This window comes from Drosophila albomicans, chromosome 2R, assembly GCF_009650485.2.
Source record: "Drosophila albomicans strain 15112-1751.03 chromosome 2R, ASM965048v2, whole genome shotgun sequence".
Lineage (NCBI taxonomy): Eukaryota > Metazoa > Arthropoda > Insecta > Diptera > Drosophilidae > Drosophila > Drosophila albomicans.
In genome coordinates, this window is record NC_047631.2 from 1,877,118 (window position 1) to 1,898,197 (window position 21,080).

At 33.9% G+C, this 21,080-nt stretch overlaps 2 protein-coding genes across 4 annotated transcripts; both read left to right on the forward strand.

The window, feature by feature from the left end:
- The first annotated feature begins 50 nt into the window (after positions 1-50).
- LOC117576317 (AN1-type zinc finger protein 6-like) lies at positions 51-16,301 on the forward strand. 3 transcript variants are annotated; one of them, XM_052007787.1, is made up of 7 exons: positions 51-330; positions 413-625; positions 5,127-5,169; positions 8,506-8,859; positions 8,950-9,108; positions 11,986-12,178; positions 12,246-16,301. In XM_052007787.1, the coding sequence occupies exons 4-7, from the start codon at positions 8,761-8,763 to the stop codon at positions 12,392-12,394; spliced, it is 600 nt and encodes a 199-aa protein (XP_051863747.1). In that variant the 5' UTR covers positions 51-330; positions 413-625; positions 5,127-5,169; positions 8,506-8,760; the 3' UTR covers positions 12,395-16,301. The 3 variants fall into 3 exon arrangements, with proteins under 3 accessions (XP_051863747.1, XP_034116865.1, XP_034116863.1); XM_034260974.2 differs by lacking the exons at positions 51-330; positions 413-625; positions 5,127-5,169; positions 8,506-8,859; positions 8,950-9,108 and adding exons at positions 9,226-9,390; positions 10,998-11,791; XM_034260972.2 differs by lacking the exons at positions 51-330; positions 413-625; positions 5,127-5,169; ... (2 more) ...; positions 11,986-12,178; positions 12,246-16,301 and adding exons at positions 10,612-10,895; positions 10,998-11,603.
- Positions 16,302-19,067: 2,766 nt separating this feature from the next.
- On the forward strand, positions 19,068-20,838 carry LOC117575083 (phosphotriesterase-related protein). The gene is made up of 5 exons (XM_034259180.2): positions 19,068-19,243; positions 19,407-19,919; positions 19,986-20,150; positions 20,217-20,434; positions 20,494-20,838. Exons 1-5 carry the CDS (start codon positions 19,225-19,227, stop codon positions 20,629-20,631), a joined length of 1,053 nt encoding a protein of 350 aa, XP_034115071.1. The 5' UTR covers positions 19,068-19,224; the 3' UTR covers positions 20,632-20,838.
- Positions 20,839-21,080: the final 242 nt, after the last annotated feature.

Sequence of the window (21,080 nt, forward strand, 5' to 3'; positions counted from 1 at the left end):
ACAGAGCAAGTTTCATTTTTGGTCGAGAGTTTTGCGCTTTGCTTTATTGTTTCATTCGTGCGTTGAACCTTGGAGACTTCACATCGGGTTTGGAGGATCAAATCCACGTTGGGCTTTGCTGCAACTACAACTGTCATCTACAAAAAAATAATACACGCGTAGTGTGCTGTGCCTCTCTCTACGTGTGCAGGCTAGCTTTGTGTGTGTGTGTGTGTTGATGTGCGCCTCGTGTTGATTTGGCATAATTTGTTGCAAATAATCATTGAACGCCAATAAAACGCAACGCAATAATAACTGCGCGTCCAGCGCTGCTGCCATCGTCGTCGTCGTGTGCGTTGTGTACAAGAAAAATTTACATTATTTGAAATCAAAAAGAAGTTAACCATAAATTTGTGATAAATATCATATTTAGATTCGCCACCGCCCTGTGAAGTTCTCCACAAAAAAAGCTTATAATTTTTTTAGCAATTTTTACATATACCTTGTGAAAAGCAAAAAAAAAAAGATAAAACAACCATAAAAAATCATTACAACTGTGATTTAAAAAAAACTGGCAACTTCGCTTTAAATATTTTTAACCATTTGTTAACATTGAATGTAAAACTCAACAAAAGCAAACTTTCAAGTAAGTGCATTGTTAAAGTATTTTAGTTATTTGATGGAAAAATTGTTTAATTTTCGCCTACGTCGTCGTGCAATTCACGCGCGCTTATTCACCATACCATTAACAGCACAATTTCAACACGAACGCAGTATTGAGTTCACCACAGTTTTTCAGCACTCTCTCTGCACTCACAAACACAAGCGCACACATGTTCGCTCGCATAAATGTTATATGGGTGCTTATACATTCGTCGTCGTTGATGTCAAGAAAAATATAAAATAAATAAATAACTGTTAAAGTAAGAAAAACGAAAGCTAAGGCCAGTTCAAATAAGTGTTGGAAAAGTAAGCAGACACAGATGCAAGTGCATATGTGTAATATATAGGTTTACTTCGGCTCGATTTCAACCTTCGTAAATATATTTATAATATAAGGGCTAATATATTAGCCCTTGGATTGGATAAAAATATAACTGTGAACACTTACAGAAGTATACAGATATATATGAGTAAACTACTATAGTAGTTTTACACTATTTTTTTTTTTTTTTTTTAAAATGTTAAAACTGTGCTTTAATAATTTTGTTTAGTGTATTAACATGAACGTCTTTTACAAATAATTTGGCTTCTCTCCCAACTGATTTCTCCCTTGCCAAGAAAAAAAAAAATCGAAAAAAGACTGACTTTTGTCTTTGTCACGAAGGACGTCGCTAAAACTACATTCGCATGTGTAGATGTTTGTATATACAGTGGCGAGCAAAATTGAGTGCATGTTCAGAACTCAGACTTTCGTCACCCACAAAATCATAACCACACAAGATAATCCAAAATTTTTTTTTTTTTATTTTGATTATTTAATTCTTAATAAATTTTAAGCAAAAACAATCATGAAAGAGATAAATTCGAGGAGATTTACAGTAAAAACGAAAAAAACCCGCATAAACTCAATTTTGCACGTTTCTAGAAGTTTTAATTATTAATATAATATTAATATTTTGTCCAAAGACCTTTATTTGTGATAACTTCCTGTACACGGTCAGGCATGCTCTCTACCAAATTTTCAATAATATCTTTGGGAATACGTCTCCATTCAGCTTCAACACGCTCCCAGAGGTTGCCCATATTTGATGGAGCTGCTTCGTATTGCCCGAGCCGTCTTTTCACGATTGACCAAAGATTTTCAATCGGATTGAGGTCGGGACTTTTGTGCTGGCCATTCCATTAATTTAAAAGGTTGCTTTTCAATCCATCCCTTACAATTTTGGCCGTGTGCTTCGGATCCCCATCTTGTTGAAAAACAATTTCCTTTTCGGGATAAGCACATTTCTCAATAAAATTGGGAAGATTGGTCTGTAAGACTTGTAGGTAGTCCTCCTTCCGCATAAATACCTTCTATTAACTGTAGAGGGCCAACATGCCACCACGTGAAGCATCCCCAAACCATAATACTTCCACCACCATGTTTTACAGTTTGTTTTACATGGTGTCTTTGGATACGATCTCCGGGTCTACGCCAGCAATATTGCTTTCCGTCGGACTGAAAACGGTTAAATTTGGACTCGTCAGACCAGATAACACGTTTCCAATCATCCACAGTCCAATTTTTGTGTGCCCTTGCAAATTTCAATCGCGCTTTAACATTTTTAACGGATAATGCAGGTTTGTTTTTTTTCACACTTGCAATATACCCAATGTCTCGCAGCGCTCTTCTAGCTGTCCATTCGCTAACACTCTTGTTGATAGCCAAGGAAGCACCCTTTGGTGTTAGAAGCTTGTTCTTCTCATTTCCGACATCATCAGTCGAGCATCTGACTCCTTCAATAATTTTTTGCGACCTGCGACTTGCGCTTTGGGAGTCACATTCCGCCTCTTTTGAACAGCGATTACCGCCGATTGGCTTATACCGAGCCTCTTCGAAATTACACGCGATGTACAACCATTCTCGGTCAGGCTAACTACATTATTTTCGATATCTTCAGATAATTTTCGCATTTTTATGCTAGCAAATTTTCAACAATTTATTTATAATTGCAAGCTAGTCTGAAGCACATTTAATCTGTGCTACGAACATCAAGAATAATAGAAAATCAAAAATAACGGTGAATCTTTCCGATTTGTGCTGATAAGAAGAGTAAGAAGCGAAAATAGGCGAAAAAGTGCCTACGTGCAAAATTGAGTTTATGCGGGTTTTTTTCGTTTTTACTGTAATTCTCCTCGAATTTATCTCTTTCATGATTGTTTTTGCTTAAAATTTATTAAGAATTAAATAATCAAAATAAAACAAAAAAATTTTTTGGATTATCTTGTGTGGTTATGATTTTGTGGGTGACGAAAGTCTGAGTTCTGAACATACACTCAATTTTTGCTCGCCACTGTACGTATACTCACTGTGTAGACAAACTCACACAAGAATATATGTAGATTCATAATGAGCAGCAAATGAATTATCGCCGGGTCATTTAAATATCTACTTTTTGTATGTGTGAATGATAATGCAATTCGCGATTAGAAACTTGTGAGTTCACTTTACAATTCACCACATGAGTCATCGCATTTATAGAGTAGAGTATTCATATTTGTTTGTATTCAAGGGTGTTGTTTACTTGAATTTTGTCGAGTCATAGTAAAAATTTCTTTCCTTTACACGAATAATCTCCAACTTATTAACAATGTGGTTCTATTTTATGTGGGTTTGCTTTTAATAAGCGCTACATTTTCTATTCGCTTGCAACTTATTTCATAACGCTACAATGAAAATAAAATATTTACTACACAGAGTTGAATTGCAGGACTGTAAGAATATACATATTTTTTTCTTACAATTTAAATTTTCCACAAAGTTTTCTTAATGGGGATTAATCGAGTGAACTCGTTTTTAGTACATAGCTAAAAGGTCTGAACATATATTTTAAAACTTCTGCCAATGCTCTACAGCATTATACGCGTGCTTCGAGTCTGCTTGCTGGTTTCAATCGGTTAGGTTTCATCTAACATTATTACGCTTTGTTCATGTACACTTGCCATATGAATCTCAAATAGAAGCACGTTCGTGAAGCCCTGGACTTGAGTTGAATAATCCACATTTTTGTCTTGTATGAAAGTCTATACAAATTGATTGAACGATCTATCGACCAATTCTATGCCATAGAATATTTGTCTTATTTATTTATCTCTATCTTGGATTTTGGGTCGTTCTTACATCGTAAAGTTTGTTCTGGACATATGTACATATTACCTAAAACTTATTCTATTTGGATATAATTTCTATTTTATCGATCGGTGAAATAATTATTATACTATTACACTTGATCACACTCGAGCACTTAAATATGTTGTTCGAGGAAGTCCTAATTAGACCCTTTTTCCGATTCATCTATGTTTAGTCTTAGACTAAAACATAAATACGAAAGCACATGACAAAATTTTATTTTTTAATTATATTCACACTTTCGTTCATATCAATTGCTCTTTCTATAACTTACAAAATTTGAGCAGATTGTTCTTGTTTGTTGCAAAAATCGATAGGGAACTCGTCTCGTTCGTACATTATTCTCAAATAAAAACTTGCATATCTTTTCATATGTTTATGCAAAGGTATTGAAATGAAATAAAAACATGCAAACAAGTCATTTTCCGTGGTGCCATCAACACATATGCTAATAAATGTATACATTTTTACACATATTATATGTTTATTTTAGTTCTTGCTTTTTATTATTCTTAAGTATATTGTGAAATGTTTTTTATATGAGAACAAGTTGCTCTCGCTGTTTGCCGTTCACTCTCATTCTCTATGTCTGTCACCCAGAGCACTGAACATACAAAAAAGTAATGTACATATGTGAGCTGTTGTCGCTGTCAGATGCTCGGTTTCAGTCCGATTTCTCTCTACGTTCCGCGCTCAGTTTCTGTCATAACGACATAAATACAACCACGACCTAATTTTTGTTGTTTTGCTTTTAGGTCGCGCGCAAACAGTGTTCGTTCCCTGCCCCTCCCTATCTCCTGCTTTTCAAGTAGCTCATTTCAATATCGTTGATCGAAGAACATTCTCTGAATGAAGAGTATGTATTTGATGTTCTCGGATGCGATATTAGCGAATTTCGAGAATAACCTATTATTTAGGAAATACTTCTCTTAGTTGTCGCTATTTTTAGAGCTTATTGCCACCGCGTTGATCTTACTATACAAAAAGAAATATATATGTTTGCCATTATCCATGTATATGTTCTTTTGTTAAAAGGAAGAGAAACTATAAAGAATCTATTCTAAAATGACCCAAACCACTCTCGTGGTTTAGTAGCACAATATTTAATATTATAAAAGCAAATGGTAATTGACCGAATAGATTCAAAGCTAGGTTTTCAACTAGTCATGCAAAATTGTAAAAGTAATAATCTTAAATCTAGTAGAATAGAAAAAATGTATGGGAACAAGAGGTATTATTATTGTTTTGCGTATTTCATATACATATATCAAAAAATCGTTAAAATTTGATAATCAACGAATATTTTTTCTTACAGCTTAATCCCTGGACCCATTTCACGTGAGGCCTACAACTACAACGTAAGTAAAAATATTAAAAAGGATTTTACAAATCGTCACAAAAAGCATATTCTGGAATCTTTAAATCTATGTCAGCTTTTATACTATTGAGATTAAGAATATTCACTGATCGAATACCTTTGGCAGCTATAGGCACCGTCTTTCACAGTCGCAGTGCTGATACGTCCAATTTAATAAGCTAAAAAGCGAATCTTGAAAATGTTTGCTTTTTCTTTGCGGTCTTTCAATGCTTTGTCTCTTTCCCGTCACTTCGATTCGTTTGGTATTCTGGGTTGTAGTCTTTTGCCCTCCTCTCGCTCTGATTGCCTTTGTCTTTTTCGACGCCTCCCGCGTGCATTTAATGTCTTGTTCGAATGAAAAATGTACTCATATGTGCATGTGTACATATAAATATACTAAGTACGTGAACCGCAATGTATAAGTTAAAGAATATTCTCATGATGTACTCTTGAAGTACATCATATTCACAATGACTCCCACGAAGATGACTTAAGCATAACAGTTCTCTGTTGATGGACAGAAAGAGAGGGAAACAGAAACAAAGAAAAACATACTCACACTTTTGACGTGTGGTTTTTGTCCCTGTCTTAACCTTCAGTCGCTGCAAAGTTCAATAGCATATCAACAGCAGTTCAACAGTCGAAAAAAATATTTCAATAGTTAAATTGAGATGCTTCCGCTTTTGTTTTCTTGTCTCTTTCTCTATAACATTAGGTATTTATTAAAGAGTCGGTAATGCATAACTAAAAGTGACTTTACATTTTGAACTTTATAAAAATAATCTAATAAACAACTATGAAGTCAGTTGCTTCATTTCACTTATTGTATGCAAGATTATTCGTTTCTTATTGCTTTAATAAAAATAGCACTAACGCCCGACGACAATTCTATTGAATATTCAAAATTAAATTTTCTCCTTTCGTTCTATGCCCTTTGCGGTTTATCTATCTTGAATTGTACTTTCTACATCGGTACATACACTTATAATTTCAGATTACAAAGTATGGTCAGGTATCCTTCACATTGACACCTGCTTCGAATATAATTGCACTATTAGTTCATTAAAAAAATTACATAGCAAGAGCTTCCGTAAATTTTCAATTATTTAACAGAACCCTAAGACAATTGATTTTGCCAACTACTCTTCAATGATTAAGTCTGGATTACCTATTTGATTATTGCGCCTGTTGATCTGCTACTTGTTTTCTGTTGTTTCATTTACAAAATAATAACAGCTAACGAAAATTCAAATTGATTTCTTGATCTTGTTAGTGTTACTGGGTGCCCGTTGAAAAAGAAGATCGATACATATTGCGTTTATCAAGTATATTTTAAATGTTGGATGCTACGCTCCCTTCGCCTTCTTTGGAAATTAGAGCAAACATGATTTAATTGCAAACTAATTGGCGGGTACCGGATATTTTTTATTCGAGTTCTATCAGCTATATCCGTTTGATTACTTGCATCATCCCGTTTTTTCTCTTAGCTGTTGTAAACATTTTTATTTAAAGTAAAGGTCAACAGCACATAAATCTTTATTTCAGGTTTAATATCAGAATAAAAAAAAGAACAATAAAATTCCGTTTACCTTAAAAGGATAAACACATACAAACGTTTGACTGATACGACACAAACTTTACTTTTTTGTAGTTTACTAATGAATGCTATGAAAATCCAATGTACCACAGATAACAAACTCACATACTCTCTCTTGGTGCATTATTGTACACTATGGTTTAGCACACGACTGACATAGGCTTTAAGAGTTCCAGGCAGACGCTCTTTTATATATAAAAATATATACATATGTATGTACTCATATGCATGCTTATGTGCTTGTGTATATGCATAAAACTGTTTCTCAATAACAACAGCTCTCTATCTCTCTCGCTTTGTAGGTTGCTCAACGATATAAACTTGTTTTCCAGTTGTTGTGTGGGGAGTTGATTTATGCATGTGTGTGCGTATTGTATTTGTAGCTAAACCTTTTACGATTGCCATTAGTGCCAGAGAGAAAGAACGGGACAGAGAGTCTATCGTTAATAGACAGCTGTTTTTCGTTTATAATTAAACCGCAACAGGAGACAATCAACTAAATAAATACCTTTTTATATATAGTTGCTATACATGTCATATATGTATATCATATTACATATGAAAAAAAAATAATTTTATTATATTTTTGTTTTTTATTTATAAAGCAAATCGACTAAAATTTTCGTAGACATATTAAAAATCGTAATATAACGTCTTGCATTAATTATCATTGATAAATTTATATCCCAATGTAATAATTGTATTTGCCATTCGAATACTGACTTATCATCTAGCATAAGCTATGTTAATTGCAAAAATTCTTAAACATAAATCGTACTCAGTTATTCAAACAATTTATGTAATCGAACAAAAATAATATGTTAGTCACAATAAAATCTTATATAGTAAGACCGTGAAAAAAAATTGAATACTTATTGATATTTTATTTGCGATGTACCAATGAGCTCGTATTTTTGTCGTAAATTAACAAAATATTAACCATAAATGTGCTCATTTTTTTTTCTTTGCATTGCAAATCGTGAATATTATGGGCCGCCTAATGCGTTTTTATTTTCGCCTATCCTGTCTAATCTCTGGCACAAGATGCCACTTTTCTTATTATACAACACTTTAGTGCTTCTCGACTGTCTTTACGATTGTCGGTATTTCAATGTAAAAGAAAGGGGTAGAAAGGTGTTATAACTATGTACAGGCGGAAGGAGACATTTCCGACCCTATAAAGTATATGTTCTTGATCATCGTCGACACCCGAGACTATATAGCCATGTTCGTCCGTCTGTGTGAACAACTAGATCTCAGAGACTATAAAAGATAGAACTATAATTTTGTTCGACAGCACTGGCTGTGTTTGCACGCAGATTAAGTTTGTTACAAATTTTGGCCACTCCCACTTTCTCCCCCGCAAATCGACAAAAAAAACGAATTTCAAGCCTAATTTTGAGGCTGAAGTCGATTTTTAGGAGGTGCACTAATTACTAAAGTCCTAAAACTCCTACATACTAGGAGTCTTAGTTGCTTTGGCTGACAATCTGGTATATTTTAAACTCTGGTATATTTTGAATGTGTACATGTATATTCTTAGTCTTTTCGTAGTAATGTGGTATATTTTAATACGAACGCGGCGGTGTTTTTTTATGCGATGTATTACTGTATGTTCCCTAATGAAAAATGCCAATATAATGGCTTTTATCAGGAAAACAAAATGATTTCGTATATATTATACTTCGTTTTTTTTTTTTGTTATGTGATATCTAATAATATTTAATTTTTGATTTGCAGTTTTTCCATTAAATGAACATATTGTCACGAATTGAAGCACACAACAAACTCCAAATTATTTAGACGGAAGTTGGTTAAATCTGAACATTTTATACATAAAAATAAAGAAACACATCACGGTGAAAGGAGTCAAGGATTTGTTGACATCGAAGCTGCAACAGGAAATAAACGCAACTATACAACGCCAGCAATATTTCCTAAAATATAGTAAAAGACCATCACATCTCACGCACACATACAGTTGGTCCAACCAGCATGGAACGTGAATCGAATCCAATGCAACCCATGTGCCGCTCTGGATGTGGTTTTTATGGCAATCCAGCTACAGATGGCCTATGTTCAGTTTGCTACAAGGTAAAAACGATTTTCATTCGATATTAATGTTCTTGACTAATTTATATTTTCTCTTTCGCTCTTTCGCTATCACTATCACTATATGTGCAGGACTCGCTTAGAAAAAAGCAACAGCCACCTGTGAGCAGCACACCTGTCTCAGTTCCAAGCCCGCAACCTAGCCCCACATTCAATCCGGCCATTGCAACAACCAACACAGCACAGCCCACAGTTCAGAGCTTACAACAGTCACATAATGATGTAAAAGAGGTAAGTCAAATGCAACCGAATGTAAAAAATGCTTTACAAAAAGGTTTAAGTGGGCCTCTGACGCCGTTGTTAGTAGGCCAAGCAAGTTTTCTGATGTTTCTGATTTTTATATTGATCCATCAGTCAAAAATTTAATGTTTTTCGGATATTAATTTATTCGTTTTAAAAGTGTAAGCAACTTGTATGTGTAAAATATAAAAAGCGTTATTTGTCTCCTAAATTGTGTGTCTGGGCCAAGCTGGCCACGAGTCGCTGCAGGCTGCCTACGGCGGAGCTAAGCAGGTAATTCGAATCATTGCCCATTTTCTTACTTTTGTGAGTATACAAAAATAGTTCGACACTTATTTTGTATTCGTTTATTGATTTTTGCGAGTATGAAATCTTGAATTAAGAATACAGTAGATATTAGATGAAGGCAGACCAAAACGATAAAGCTAACCTAATTATACCCGCTACCCATAGGGTCGAAGGGTATTATAACTTTGTACCGGCAGGAAATGTATGTAACAGGTAGAAGGAGGCATCTTCGACCCTATAAAGTATATATATTTTTCATCAGCATCAACAGCCGAGACGATCTAGCCATATCCGTCTGTGTGTCGGTATGAACACCTAGATCTCAGAGACTATAAGAGATAGAGCTATAATTTTTTTTCGACATCATTTGCTATGTTTGCACGCAGATCAAGTTTGTTTCAAATTGTTGCCACGCCCATTTCCGCCCCGCAAATCAAGCGTAATTTTAAAGCTAGAGTTGCGAATTTTGGTATATACAATAATAACTATAGTAGTCATGATTCCTGATTGGTTGTGGTCAGATAAAAATGGTCGAAGTTATTAAAGAAATACTTTTGTATGGGCAAAACCGCCTACTTACTACGGGGCTTAGATGCTTTGGCCGACAATCTGGTATATTGTGCCGTTTATGGTATATTTTGAATGTGGTACTATATCGATATAACAAATATACCGTTTGGTATATTTATTAGTATATTTATACTTTGGTATATTTGGGGAAAAATACCGCAATATTTTGCTTTTATTCAAAATGGGTAGCGGGTATCTCACAGTCGAGCACACTCCACTGTAACTTTCATACTTGTTTTTGTATTTACCTTGCACTTGCATATTGTAATTGTAAAATTGAAAATCATTCCATATTCCATATGAGCATTATAATTCTCAACAAATATTTTGATACTTCATCGCTGCAATTCGTCAGCACTCAAAGTTATAAGCAAATAAAGTCGTGGCGTTAAGTTAAGTGGTCATAGTTGGTCTTTTGAATGTAGTTGTATATCGATATTAATAATTGTTTCTAGAATAATACCGACCCGTTTTGCTGTTATTGAAAATAGCCACAAATCGACAAAATCCAGCGAAAAGCTTGCTCTGCACTGTTTCCATGACAATATTTTTTTTTTAATTTTTCTGGAAATACATATTTTAAACATACGTATGGAAATAATTGTCAAATCTCTGCTGAGAAAGGTATTTTCATTTGAATTTCAAATTACTTAAAATTAAGTTTAAGCTAAATTTCAAAATTTTCTGCAATTGATTCCAAGTAGACGGAATGAATAGTCTTTGTAGTTGTAGATCCCATTAGATATCGGATTACACTGGTGCAACTTCTTCAATTACTAAAACTAGAATGAAAGCTAACTTTATTGGTGGTGAAAGGTCACCGCACTCCTTTAAAAGTAGGATGCATTCCAAATCGAATCCATCCCGAGTTGCAGCTGGAGCATTAGCATCCGTCTTAAATTCAGGCAGCACACTTAAGGGTACTGAATATTTCTCGCTTCATTTGTAATATGCAAACGCGTTTAATTCACCGCTTCTTCTCAACTACGTCCACTGAACTTCCACCATTTCTTCCTCAACAGAGGAAGCACCCCGTAAGGCAAATACCGGTGTGGCTTCTGTGTCTGGTTATGGTGCCCATCTAGCAAAGATTGTGTCATCTACGTCCCAAGTCAAGAAGAATTTACTGACTCTTAAACCTGCTGGTCTTATCGTATCCTCAAATGTAAAGGGCGGGGCCAAATCTAAGATTGTCGAAGGTCGTAAAGTCAAATTTTCGGCAATCGTCCATACGTTTCCGTCTAGTCAAATCAACAAAAAGTCTTTAAGCATTGGGGCTGCTCTGCTGAAGAAGCGCATTAACAAATTTAAGAGAAAACCGCCGAGTGGTGACAACATTGTTGGCACCAAAATAAATTTGTGCAAAAGCAGCACTTTCCTCAAAAGAGACGTCGTGCAACAAAACGGTACAATAGTAGACGTTGAGCTAAACACCGAACGAAAACTAAAAGGGAAGAAAACGAAAACTTCAATTACAGGCCAGAAAGTCAATAAACCGCGTATCAAGGTTGGCACATGCGGTCGTCAACTCGTGTTACCATCGAGCCTTACAAGATCTACGCCAACAATAAAAGGCAAAAACAAATCACTCCCTCTGCGTTAATATAGCGAAACATTTAAGAAGACTTTTATCATGGATAAAACAAGTAACGATGAATCTGATCAGTCGAAACAGAAAGGAAGCCGAAAGCGCCAAATGAATGATTTAAACAACCGCAGCGATGAAAGTTCGACAGATACGGGTTTTTTGCAAAATGGCAAATGTTTGCAGGGTTCAAAGTTTGCCCAAGTTGATGTAAAAGTCCTAAAGAAACGGGTAAACACTATACGATCGATACACACAAAACTTGGGGCTAGATTTTACATACATATTTAATAAATAGCAGGGTATTTGATGTATAGAATAACATACTTATCCGTCAACATTTTGCAAAATAAACTAATATATATATTTGAAGTTCAGATTTGGTTATTATCTTAATGTTTTTAATCTTATTTGCATTTACATAGAAAATCACTGAGGAAGCCGCTGCAGCTGCCAAATCAAATAATGAATCCATCATATCGGCGACTGGTCCAAATACTTCCGCACAAGCATCAGGCACCGCAAGTGAGCAGGATGATAAGGATAAGGAGGACGACAAGGATGCCAAAAAGAAGAAGAACCGATGCGGCGAATGCCGCAAGAAGGTTGGCCTTACAGGTAAGTTTACATTGATGAATGTAAATGAATGTTTCAGATTTGCAATTGACCTATTTTTAATCTGCAGGTTTTCAATGTCGCTGTGGCGGGTTGTACTGTGCCGTACATCGATACTCTGATAAACATAATTGCACATTCGACTATAGAGAGCATGGAGCACAAGAAATTCGGCGCAATAACCCGGTTGTAGTTGGCGAGAAAATTCAGAAGATTTGAATTTTTGCAGATAGATTGTGCCAGAAACAGTAACCGCAAAATAACTGCTCGTTATTATATAGTATATATATGTATATGTATGTATACGTATAATGCAACCCCACAACAAATCAAAACAATATATAGCAAAACTCAATACACCACCACACCCACACACACTCACAAATCTATATATATATATATATACATATATATATATATATACTATAAATAATTGTAATTTAATAATAATGCGAACAATAACAAGAAACAATAGTACAGAAACGTTAACCAAATACCACGCAACAAACGATGACATCAGGAACTACTACAACAACATCAATATTGCGGAACATCAAACATAAGTAGAAGGCAGCATCATCAGTAATAGCAATAGCAAGGGCAACAGCAACATCAATCAGCAGCCAGTAGCGAGAGCAAAAGCAACAATAATCGCCGCAATATCAACATCATCAGCACCAACAGCAAATAACTACTACAAAGACTTGAACCAGACGCGTATTAGCGCGTTAGCTGCTTCGTAAATTGTCAACTGTCAATCTGTGACCTGTAACATTACTACAAACTGCGATTATGATGCACCTTTAAATGTTATTCCAAATGCAAGTTGCAAAATTATTGAATTCGATCCTTTTTTTGTCAACACAACGCTTGGATCATACAACAAGAATACACAAACAACAACTAGATGCACAATGCACACGAAAACTGATAAATTTTATGTAGAGAAAACTTGTGTAATTTGGGATCGTAATGTGTTGTATGTGTAGAAAGCGAATTAATAGAATGGCAAATACAAGCAAAAATAAAACGACCACATATAGAAAAGTTCTTTTCATAATTTTTAATTATTGATTAATTAATTAATGTATGTATATGCAATGCAAAAAAAGAACATTGAAATGAAAGAAATGAGTAAAACAAGAAAAGCAAAAAAATGTAAAAATTGCTTTTGGGCAGATTATGTATTGCGCTTTCTAAACCTTTTGCGAATCTTGAAGAAAACAATATAAAACAGGAAAACATGGTGCAATGGGACGAGGAGCGATTGAAATGTAATAAATAAGATAAATATATAATTATCTAGTAAATTAAAGCAGGCAAAGTGTAGTGCAAGATGTGTGATTTCAATTTATAATTCTAATTTAATTTGGTCCCAACACCGACATTAATTGATTTTTGATAAATAATTCGTTCGTACATACAACCATACATACATATATGCAAAAATTGTACATGTTATATATAGTTAACTGAATGATTTTGCTGGTTTATAATAAAAACAGTTTTAATATTGTCCATTCTGTATTCATAATTGGCGAAGCAATATCCGATTTGCATAATGGCCAAGCGTATAAGTTCTTATTGCTTTAAGCGTTATTTAGTTTTTCTTTGATTATATTAAAACACAACAATAACGGGCATACATAAAAAGATCTTTAAATTTTGCTTTTCTCCTTTTAGCAATAACTTTTATAAAAAAAAACGAATTACAATAACACATAGCTATTAATTTTTGTTGTTAGCATTAGACATTATACAAGCAAAAAAAGAAAAGAAAATACACACAAAAAAACGTAAATATATATATAAATATAAATAAAAGTAAAAACTAAACAATTTTGGTTTGATAAATTAATAATACCACAACTTTACAGAAACCTATCTTTTTTTTGGTACACAACTGTTTAAGAAAATGAACTAAAACATTAATTTAACACAAACAGAACTTGCATGAAGGCATCATCCATATCACGCTAATGACAACGTCCACGTTCAAATGTTGAACATCCATAAAAGACACAAGAGTGTAGATCTTTTTTAGGGGCAATAAAATAGCATACATATAGTGTTGGCTAGTGTGTTTTGGGTAGCTAGGTGACCCTGTGGATTAGTTTGCGTCATCCAATCTTGTCAAAGTTCATTCGAATGAAATGAAGGCGCCTTTTCCAACAACTCGAGTTAATGCGGAAACTTATCTCAGAAGTTCATTAAATATTCAAACAATAAATAATGTTTCGATAGACAAGTCGAAAAAAAAACATTAAAAGAACTGTACAAAACCAGCTACTTCATCTTAATAATAATAGTAATATTATAAAGCGGTCTTATATATATTGTATAAATAATAAATTGTATAGTAAGAGGTAAATATGAACTGTACTCAAAAAAATAAGTAAAGTTAATTTGAATAAACATTTAGTTTTTTAAATTTAACATTTCTGCAATTTGACGTTTCTGCAACTGAAAATAACAAAAACAAAAACATACTATTGTATATCATAATTCAATAACCCTTAAAATTAATTAGTAAAATTGTACGCATTAAAATAAATATTTAAATATACGGAAGAAATAAAAAAGAAAAGCACTATAATCAACAAGAAATACAGGAATAAAACCAACCTTTTTTTAACCACGGACCCAAAAAAGTGTATTGACATTACTTGAGGTAAATAGTTCAGTACCAATGGATTACACATTATAAAAAATTTTAGAAGTTCATTTTATTTGAAAATCGATTTTGAAGTTATATTTTAATGAATTTCAGTTGTATGTTTTTAATAAGACAAAAGTGAAAATGCAAATAATTATAACTTAATTAAACTATTTGTGTAAATATTTACGTATACTGAAAACACGGATGATTACATAATCCTATGCGTCACTGATTTTTATTAATACTTTTGATGGTATTTTTTATTTTTGTTGCAATTGCCAGCCTTGTTCAGTAATTGATTTGATTCTATTTTACTTTTGGCAGATTGGCAAATATCCACACATAGTTTATATGTACGTAGAAAAGAAGTGTAATAGTAAGGCTACTGAGCTCGTTTATACGGATTAAAATTCAGAAAAATAAACATTGTATTGTAATGTATAGCTGTAATTAAACGCGTATATCTTCTCTAACAGAATATACTTCAAAATATATTTAAAGAAAAACGAAAGCGGTAAAAGTTAGGTTGAAGATGAATAGAAATACATAGTATATTAAGCCGGAGGTATAGTCACGTGTCTAAGAATATTAACTATTTTAATTATATTTAATGAGGCATAACAAATACAATAACTATATGACTTATAAAATGCAGAAAAATATATTAGACATAGGTTCGGAAAAAAGTAAAAATCATACAAAGAAAAAGTAAAGAAAAGGAACAATGCAAATTTATGAAGATAACTAAACAGTTTTACTATGTTAAAAAATGTTTACTTAAATTATGTTTATTTAAATAATTTTTATTTTTTATTAGTTTTTTGCTTTACTCGCCCAAGGTGCTAAATAGATTAAACAAGTATAGAGCACATTAAAATTACGGACCCATTTGCAATTGGTATTGGGCGTAGGCTTATTGTTTAATTATCTAACTATTTCAATTCGATTAATTTTATAAATATTGAAATATGTCAGTAAATCGCCTATTACAGATTGCAGTTGTTAGCTTGCTTTTCTTATTTATTTGATTTCAAGATTTATTGGCAATGAAAAAATAAAGAGAGAACAACAATTTTTAAAAGCTTATATAAATTCGTGAATGTAAGTTTTAGCTTTATGATCCTGAGAATATAAATATAGAAGGCTAAAATTGGCGTACATAATACTACAAAGAATTGAGTAAATAATATAAAAATGCATAGCTTTAAGGTCAATTTATAAAAATAATATAATAAATCGCAATAACAAAAATATTAATAATAATAATGAAGTAGCGAGAAATAAAAGCCGCGATGACATGAATTTAAGACACATCCATATATAATATATGAGTATATAATCGAAGATGATACATGAGAAACTGCTAAAACTGATAAAATTATATTTAAGTAATAAAAAAAAAAAAACAAAAACAAACGGAAGGAAGTGGAAATAATAAAGAGAATTATTCTGAGAAATACATACATACACAGTTTGGACTTTTTACTGTAATAAATAAGTGTTAGTTTAGTCTTTCTTAAGAATGACCGCTAACAGCGCAATATTTTGCTTTTATTCAAATAAGTATAGGGTATCTCACACTCGAGTACACTCGACTGTAGCTTTCTTACTTGTTTAAACTGATTTTAACCAAATGTCAGGAATCATTAAAATTGTAATTAATATTTTGTGTACATATCTTTTGAACGAAGTAATAGTATTTTTGTATTTTTGGGTGTAATAATTTGCTACATTTTAAGAATAATAATGCACTGTTTATCTTTAATTGAAAATTGGTTGCGGGTATCTCACATCACACTTGACTGTAAGTGGAAGAGTGGAAGAGTCTCTATACAGGAAATTGCGATAATCAAAGCGAACAGAATAAGTAAAGGGGTAAATATTGAAGATCGAAAACTATATTCATTTTTAAAATATTTGTTAAATAATTAAAATATTTCTGGCATAGAAACCACTAATTTAGTGAAATAATTAAGTGATGCAGAGGCAAAAACACATTCTATCAAGTAAGAAAGCTACAGTCGACTGTACGGATTTTGAATAAAAGCAAGCATTATTATTTTTAAAAATATACCAAATATTATGCCACAAAAATACTAAAATCTACCAGATTGTCAACCAAAGCTAAGCACAGGAATCATTAATACTATAGTTTTTATTGTCTTTACTCGCTACCCATTTTGAATAAAAGCAAAATATTGCGATATTTTTTCAAAATATATCAAAAATACAAAAATGCTAAAAATATACCAAATGGTATATTCGGTATAATATAATATACCAGATTGCCGACCAAAGCAACTAAAACCCCTAGTAAGTATATTCGCAAAAGTATAATAACTTCCACAATTTTTATCTTATCGTAACCAAATTTTCAGAAATATACTATATATATACTCCAGCAGCTCTATATGCTCTTTTATATTACGCAATTCGAGCAACGTGGCAAAAATTTGAAACAAACTTGATCTGCGTAACAAGCATAGTAAAAGACAAGTAAGAAAGCTACAGTCGTTTTCGACTGTGAGATACCCGCTACGCATTTTAAATAAAAACAAAATTATTTTGTATTATCTTATACCAAATGTACTGCAAAAATACTAAAAATATACCAACTGGTATATGTGGTATATCGGTTATCGCATAACCTTAGACGGCACAATATACCAGATTGTCAGAAAAGCAACGACTACTATTTTTGTACAAAAGTATTATTTATACTCCAAAATCCTGATCGCACCCAAATTCTCAGCTATAGTTACTATGTATATACCAAAATTCGCAACTCTAGCTTTATATTACGCTTGTTATTCGATTTTTTTGATTTGCGGGGGCGAAAGGGGGCGTGGCAAAAATTTGAAACAAACTTGATCTGCGTGCAAACATAACAAAGGCTGTCGAAAAAATTATAGCTCTATCTCTTATAGTCTCTGAGATCTAGGTGTTCATACGGACGGATGGACAGACACACAGACGCACAGACAGACAGACGGACATGGCTAGATCGTCTCGGCTGTTGACGCTGATCAAGAATATATATACTTTATATGGTCGGAGATGCCTCCTTCGACCTGTTACATACATTTCCTGTCGGCACAAAGTTATAATACCCTTCTACCCTATGGGTAGCGGGTATAAAAATTATAGATTTATCTCTTATAGTCTCTGAGATCCAGTGTTTCGTAAGGACAGACGGGCAGACATGCAGAGACACAGACGGATAGACGGACATGGCTAGATCGTCTCGGCTGTTGACGCTGATCAAGAATATATATACATTATAGGGTCGGAGCTGCCTCCTTCTACCTGTTACATACATTTGCTGCCGGCACAAAGTTCTAATACCCTTCTACACTATGGGTAGCGGGTATAATTACGCTTGTTATTTGATTTTTTTCTATTTACGAAAATATATAATAGAATGAAAAAAATTATATCTGTATCTCTCTGGGATCTTAATTTGTATCCCTAAGCTCGGGCTTCGTGAGATTAAGCCAACATGGCAGGTGCTCACGTTAAACTCGAGTATATAAGTCTCTCGGATCGTGGTGTTCATGCAGAGGCACGGACAAACAGTCAGACGGGCATGGCTATATAGTGTCGGTTGTTGACGCTGATTAAGTATATATATACTTTATTGGGTCGAAAATGCCTTCTTCTGTCGGGTACATACTTTTCCTGCCGGTACAAAGTTATAATACCCTTGTAACCTATGGCTACCGGGTATGAAAACTAACGATAAATCATAAGCTTGGAAATTTTTCGATCTTAAAAACAAGACGTTAAAACAAGATTTTAGGTTTTGGATTTCAACTATAAATTTATTTTGGTTTAATTCATAATTATTTTCTTTAATATTATCGCTTGTAACTTTAGTTTTAACATAAGCGTTTTTAACATAAGTGTACCATTTTAGATTAAAGTAGCCACTGTACTAAGCAATATGCCGTTTTTGATACAAATGTACCAAGATTTGTCTCGAGAAGTGCATCTATAAACAAAAGCTTTACAATGCCAATAAACGAATTTGTCTATTTTTTATTGAGCTTTATAAAAACTGTGGCCTATATTGGGGTAAGATTAGATTATTTTCAATTTGAGATGTACTTTAGAATTATTATTGAGAGATGTTGCTCTGAGAAACTTACAGTTTACTTTGCTTGCGCAGTTGAGTATACTTTATTTAGTACTCGAATTATTCCATGCATGATGGTTACCCTATTGCAATCTTTAGAGAGACGTTCAGTTGATTTTCTGCGCTTAAAGCGAATGCACGCGACCCGTAGTAGCAATATCGCAGCCTCCGTTTTAAACAAAACTAACTGGTTTTGAACAAAGCTAAACCAAAAAAGAAAGCGAAATCCAAGTCACCCCAATTAATTTCAGAGAAATGTCAAGAATTCAAACTGGTGGGTGTCAGATTAAAAATTCAAACTGAGAGAGAAAAAGAGAAACACTGACAAGTTAAAAGCTTATCATGCTCTCATCTTCATATTATTTGTTTGTCTAAAAAGTACTTTATATACTTTATACCACGTTATACACATAATCATTTGTCCTGATCTCGAACAGTACTCGGTAGTATCTCGCCTAATTTACTCGGCCGTACATTAACCCATGAGCATGTGGCCTTGGACTTTGAACATTTTTATAAAGCGCCGCCGTCAGATTTCGAGTGCGAATTGCAGCAGAAGATCAGCATGGCCACTTTGGGCTATGTGCGTCTTTATCCATATTCGAGTAGAGAAAACATTCGTTTTTATGACGAAGATGCGATGGAGGCAGCTAGAAAGGATGTTCTGCTTTATAAAAGGCATGGTGGTGGCGCCATTGTCGAGAACAGCAGCTATGGACTAAAACGAAACTTGGAGTTCATAGTCGATTTGGCGAAAACGACCGGTGTGCATTTTATTGCAGGTACGGGTCACTATATCCACGCAACTCAGGACGGCATGCATTCAAATCTCACCGTCGAACAGATGACTGACCTGTATACAAAAGACCTTCTCACTGGCATCGATGTGAATGGTCGCATGGTGAAATGTGGATTTATTGGCGAGGTGGCCAGCGTTTATCCTGTTAAAGGTGCGTCTTCGCCTTCCATTTCTAGTAATAATAGAATTAATCTTGATTTCTCTTTCATCTGCTTAGAGTTCGAAAGACATGCCCTTCTTGCCGCTGGCGAAATTCAAGAGGTTCTAGGCTGCGGAGTTTCTCTGCATCCGCATCGCGTGTCGAAGGCGCCTTTTGAAATCATGCGTCTCTATCTAGAGGCGGGAGGGCGAGCTAATAAATGTGTTATGTCACATTTAGATCGTATGGAATCTTTCACCTCATATCACTTTTAAAATATTATACTTGGAGTATTTCAATTCTTTCTAGGTACTATTTTCGATATGGATGAGTTGTTGGAGTTTGCCAAACTCGGGTGCTATTTGCAATATGATCTCTTTGGTACGGAATGCTCATACTATCAACTTAATTCCACCGTGGACATGATATCCGATGGTCAGCGCATCGAGAATATCATTAAACTGATTGATGAGGGACTCGTGGACAGGCTGCTCATGTCTCACGATATACACACCAAGCATCGTTTGGTAAACTATTTCATTGTTGCCATTTTCTCATGTTTCTCATGATTTCATTAAAATTGTAGACATCTTTTGGTGGTCATGGATACCATCACATTCACGTGAACATTCTGCCCCGAATGTTCCAGCGCGGCGTAACCCTGGAACAGGTTGAACAAATGACTGTCACCAATCCGGCGAACTGGCTGCTTTTCAATCCATAGGGGCGAGTCTAAGCATGAACTTCACGCCATGCTTATAAGTTGAGTACTCGTATCTTGATAATTATGATCGTTTTTGTTTACATCTTTGTTTAGTACGTTGATATGCTCTTGTGGCGATTAGATTAGCAATCTCTTTTTTCACATTCCCATTCTTCTTTTTCTTTGTTGCACTGAATAAAAACTCGCCAAAAATAAAATTAATAGGTGTGGTTGTTATTGTGATTGATATCGTTAGCTTGGATACTTCAGAAGTTTTGTTACCAGCCGCATGTTCACGATTGCTTTACTTTTCGATACCTGCTACCAATTTTTAGAAACGATAATATTTAAATTCGTGCTATTGAGCTTTTATACATCTAAAACTGTTATTACCAGATGTATCATAACATCGAGTGTTTAATAGAAGAGCTGTTCAAATTGGCATTTTGTACAAAACATTGGACCTTAAA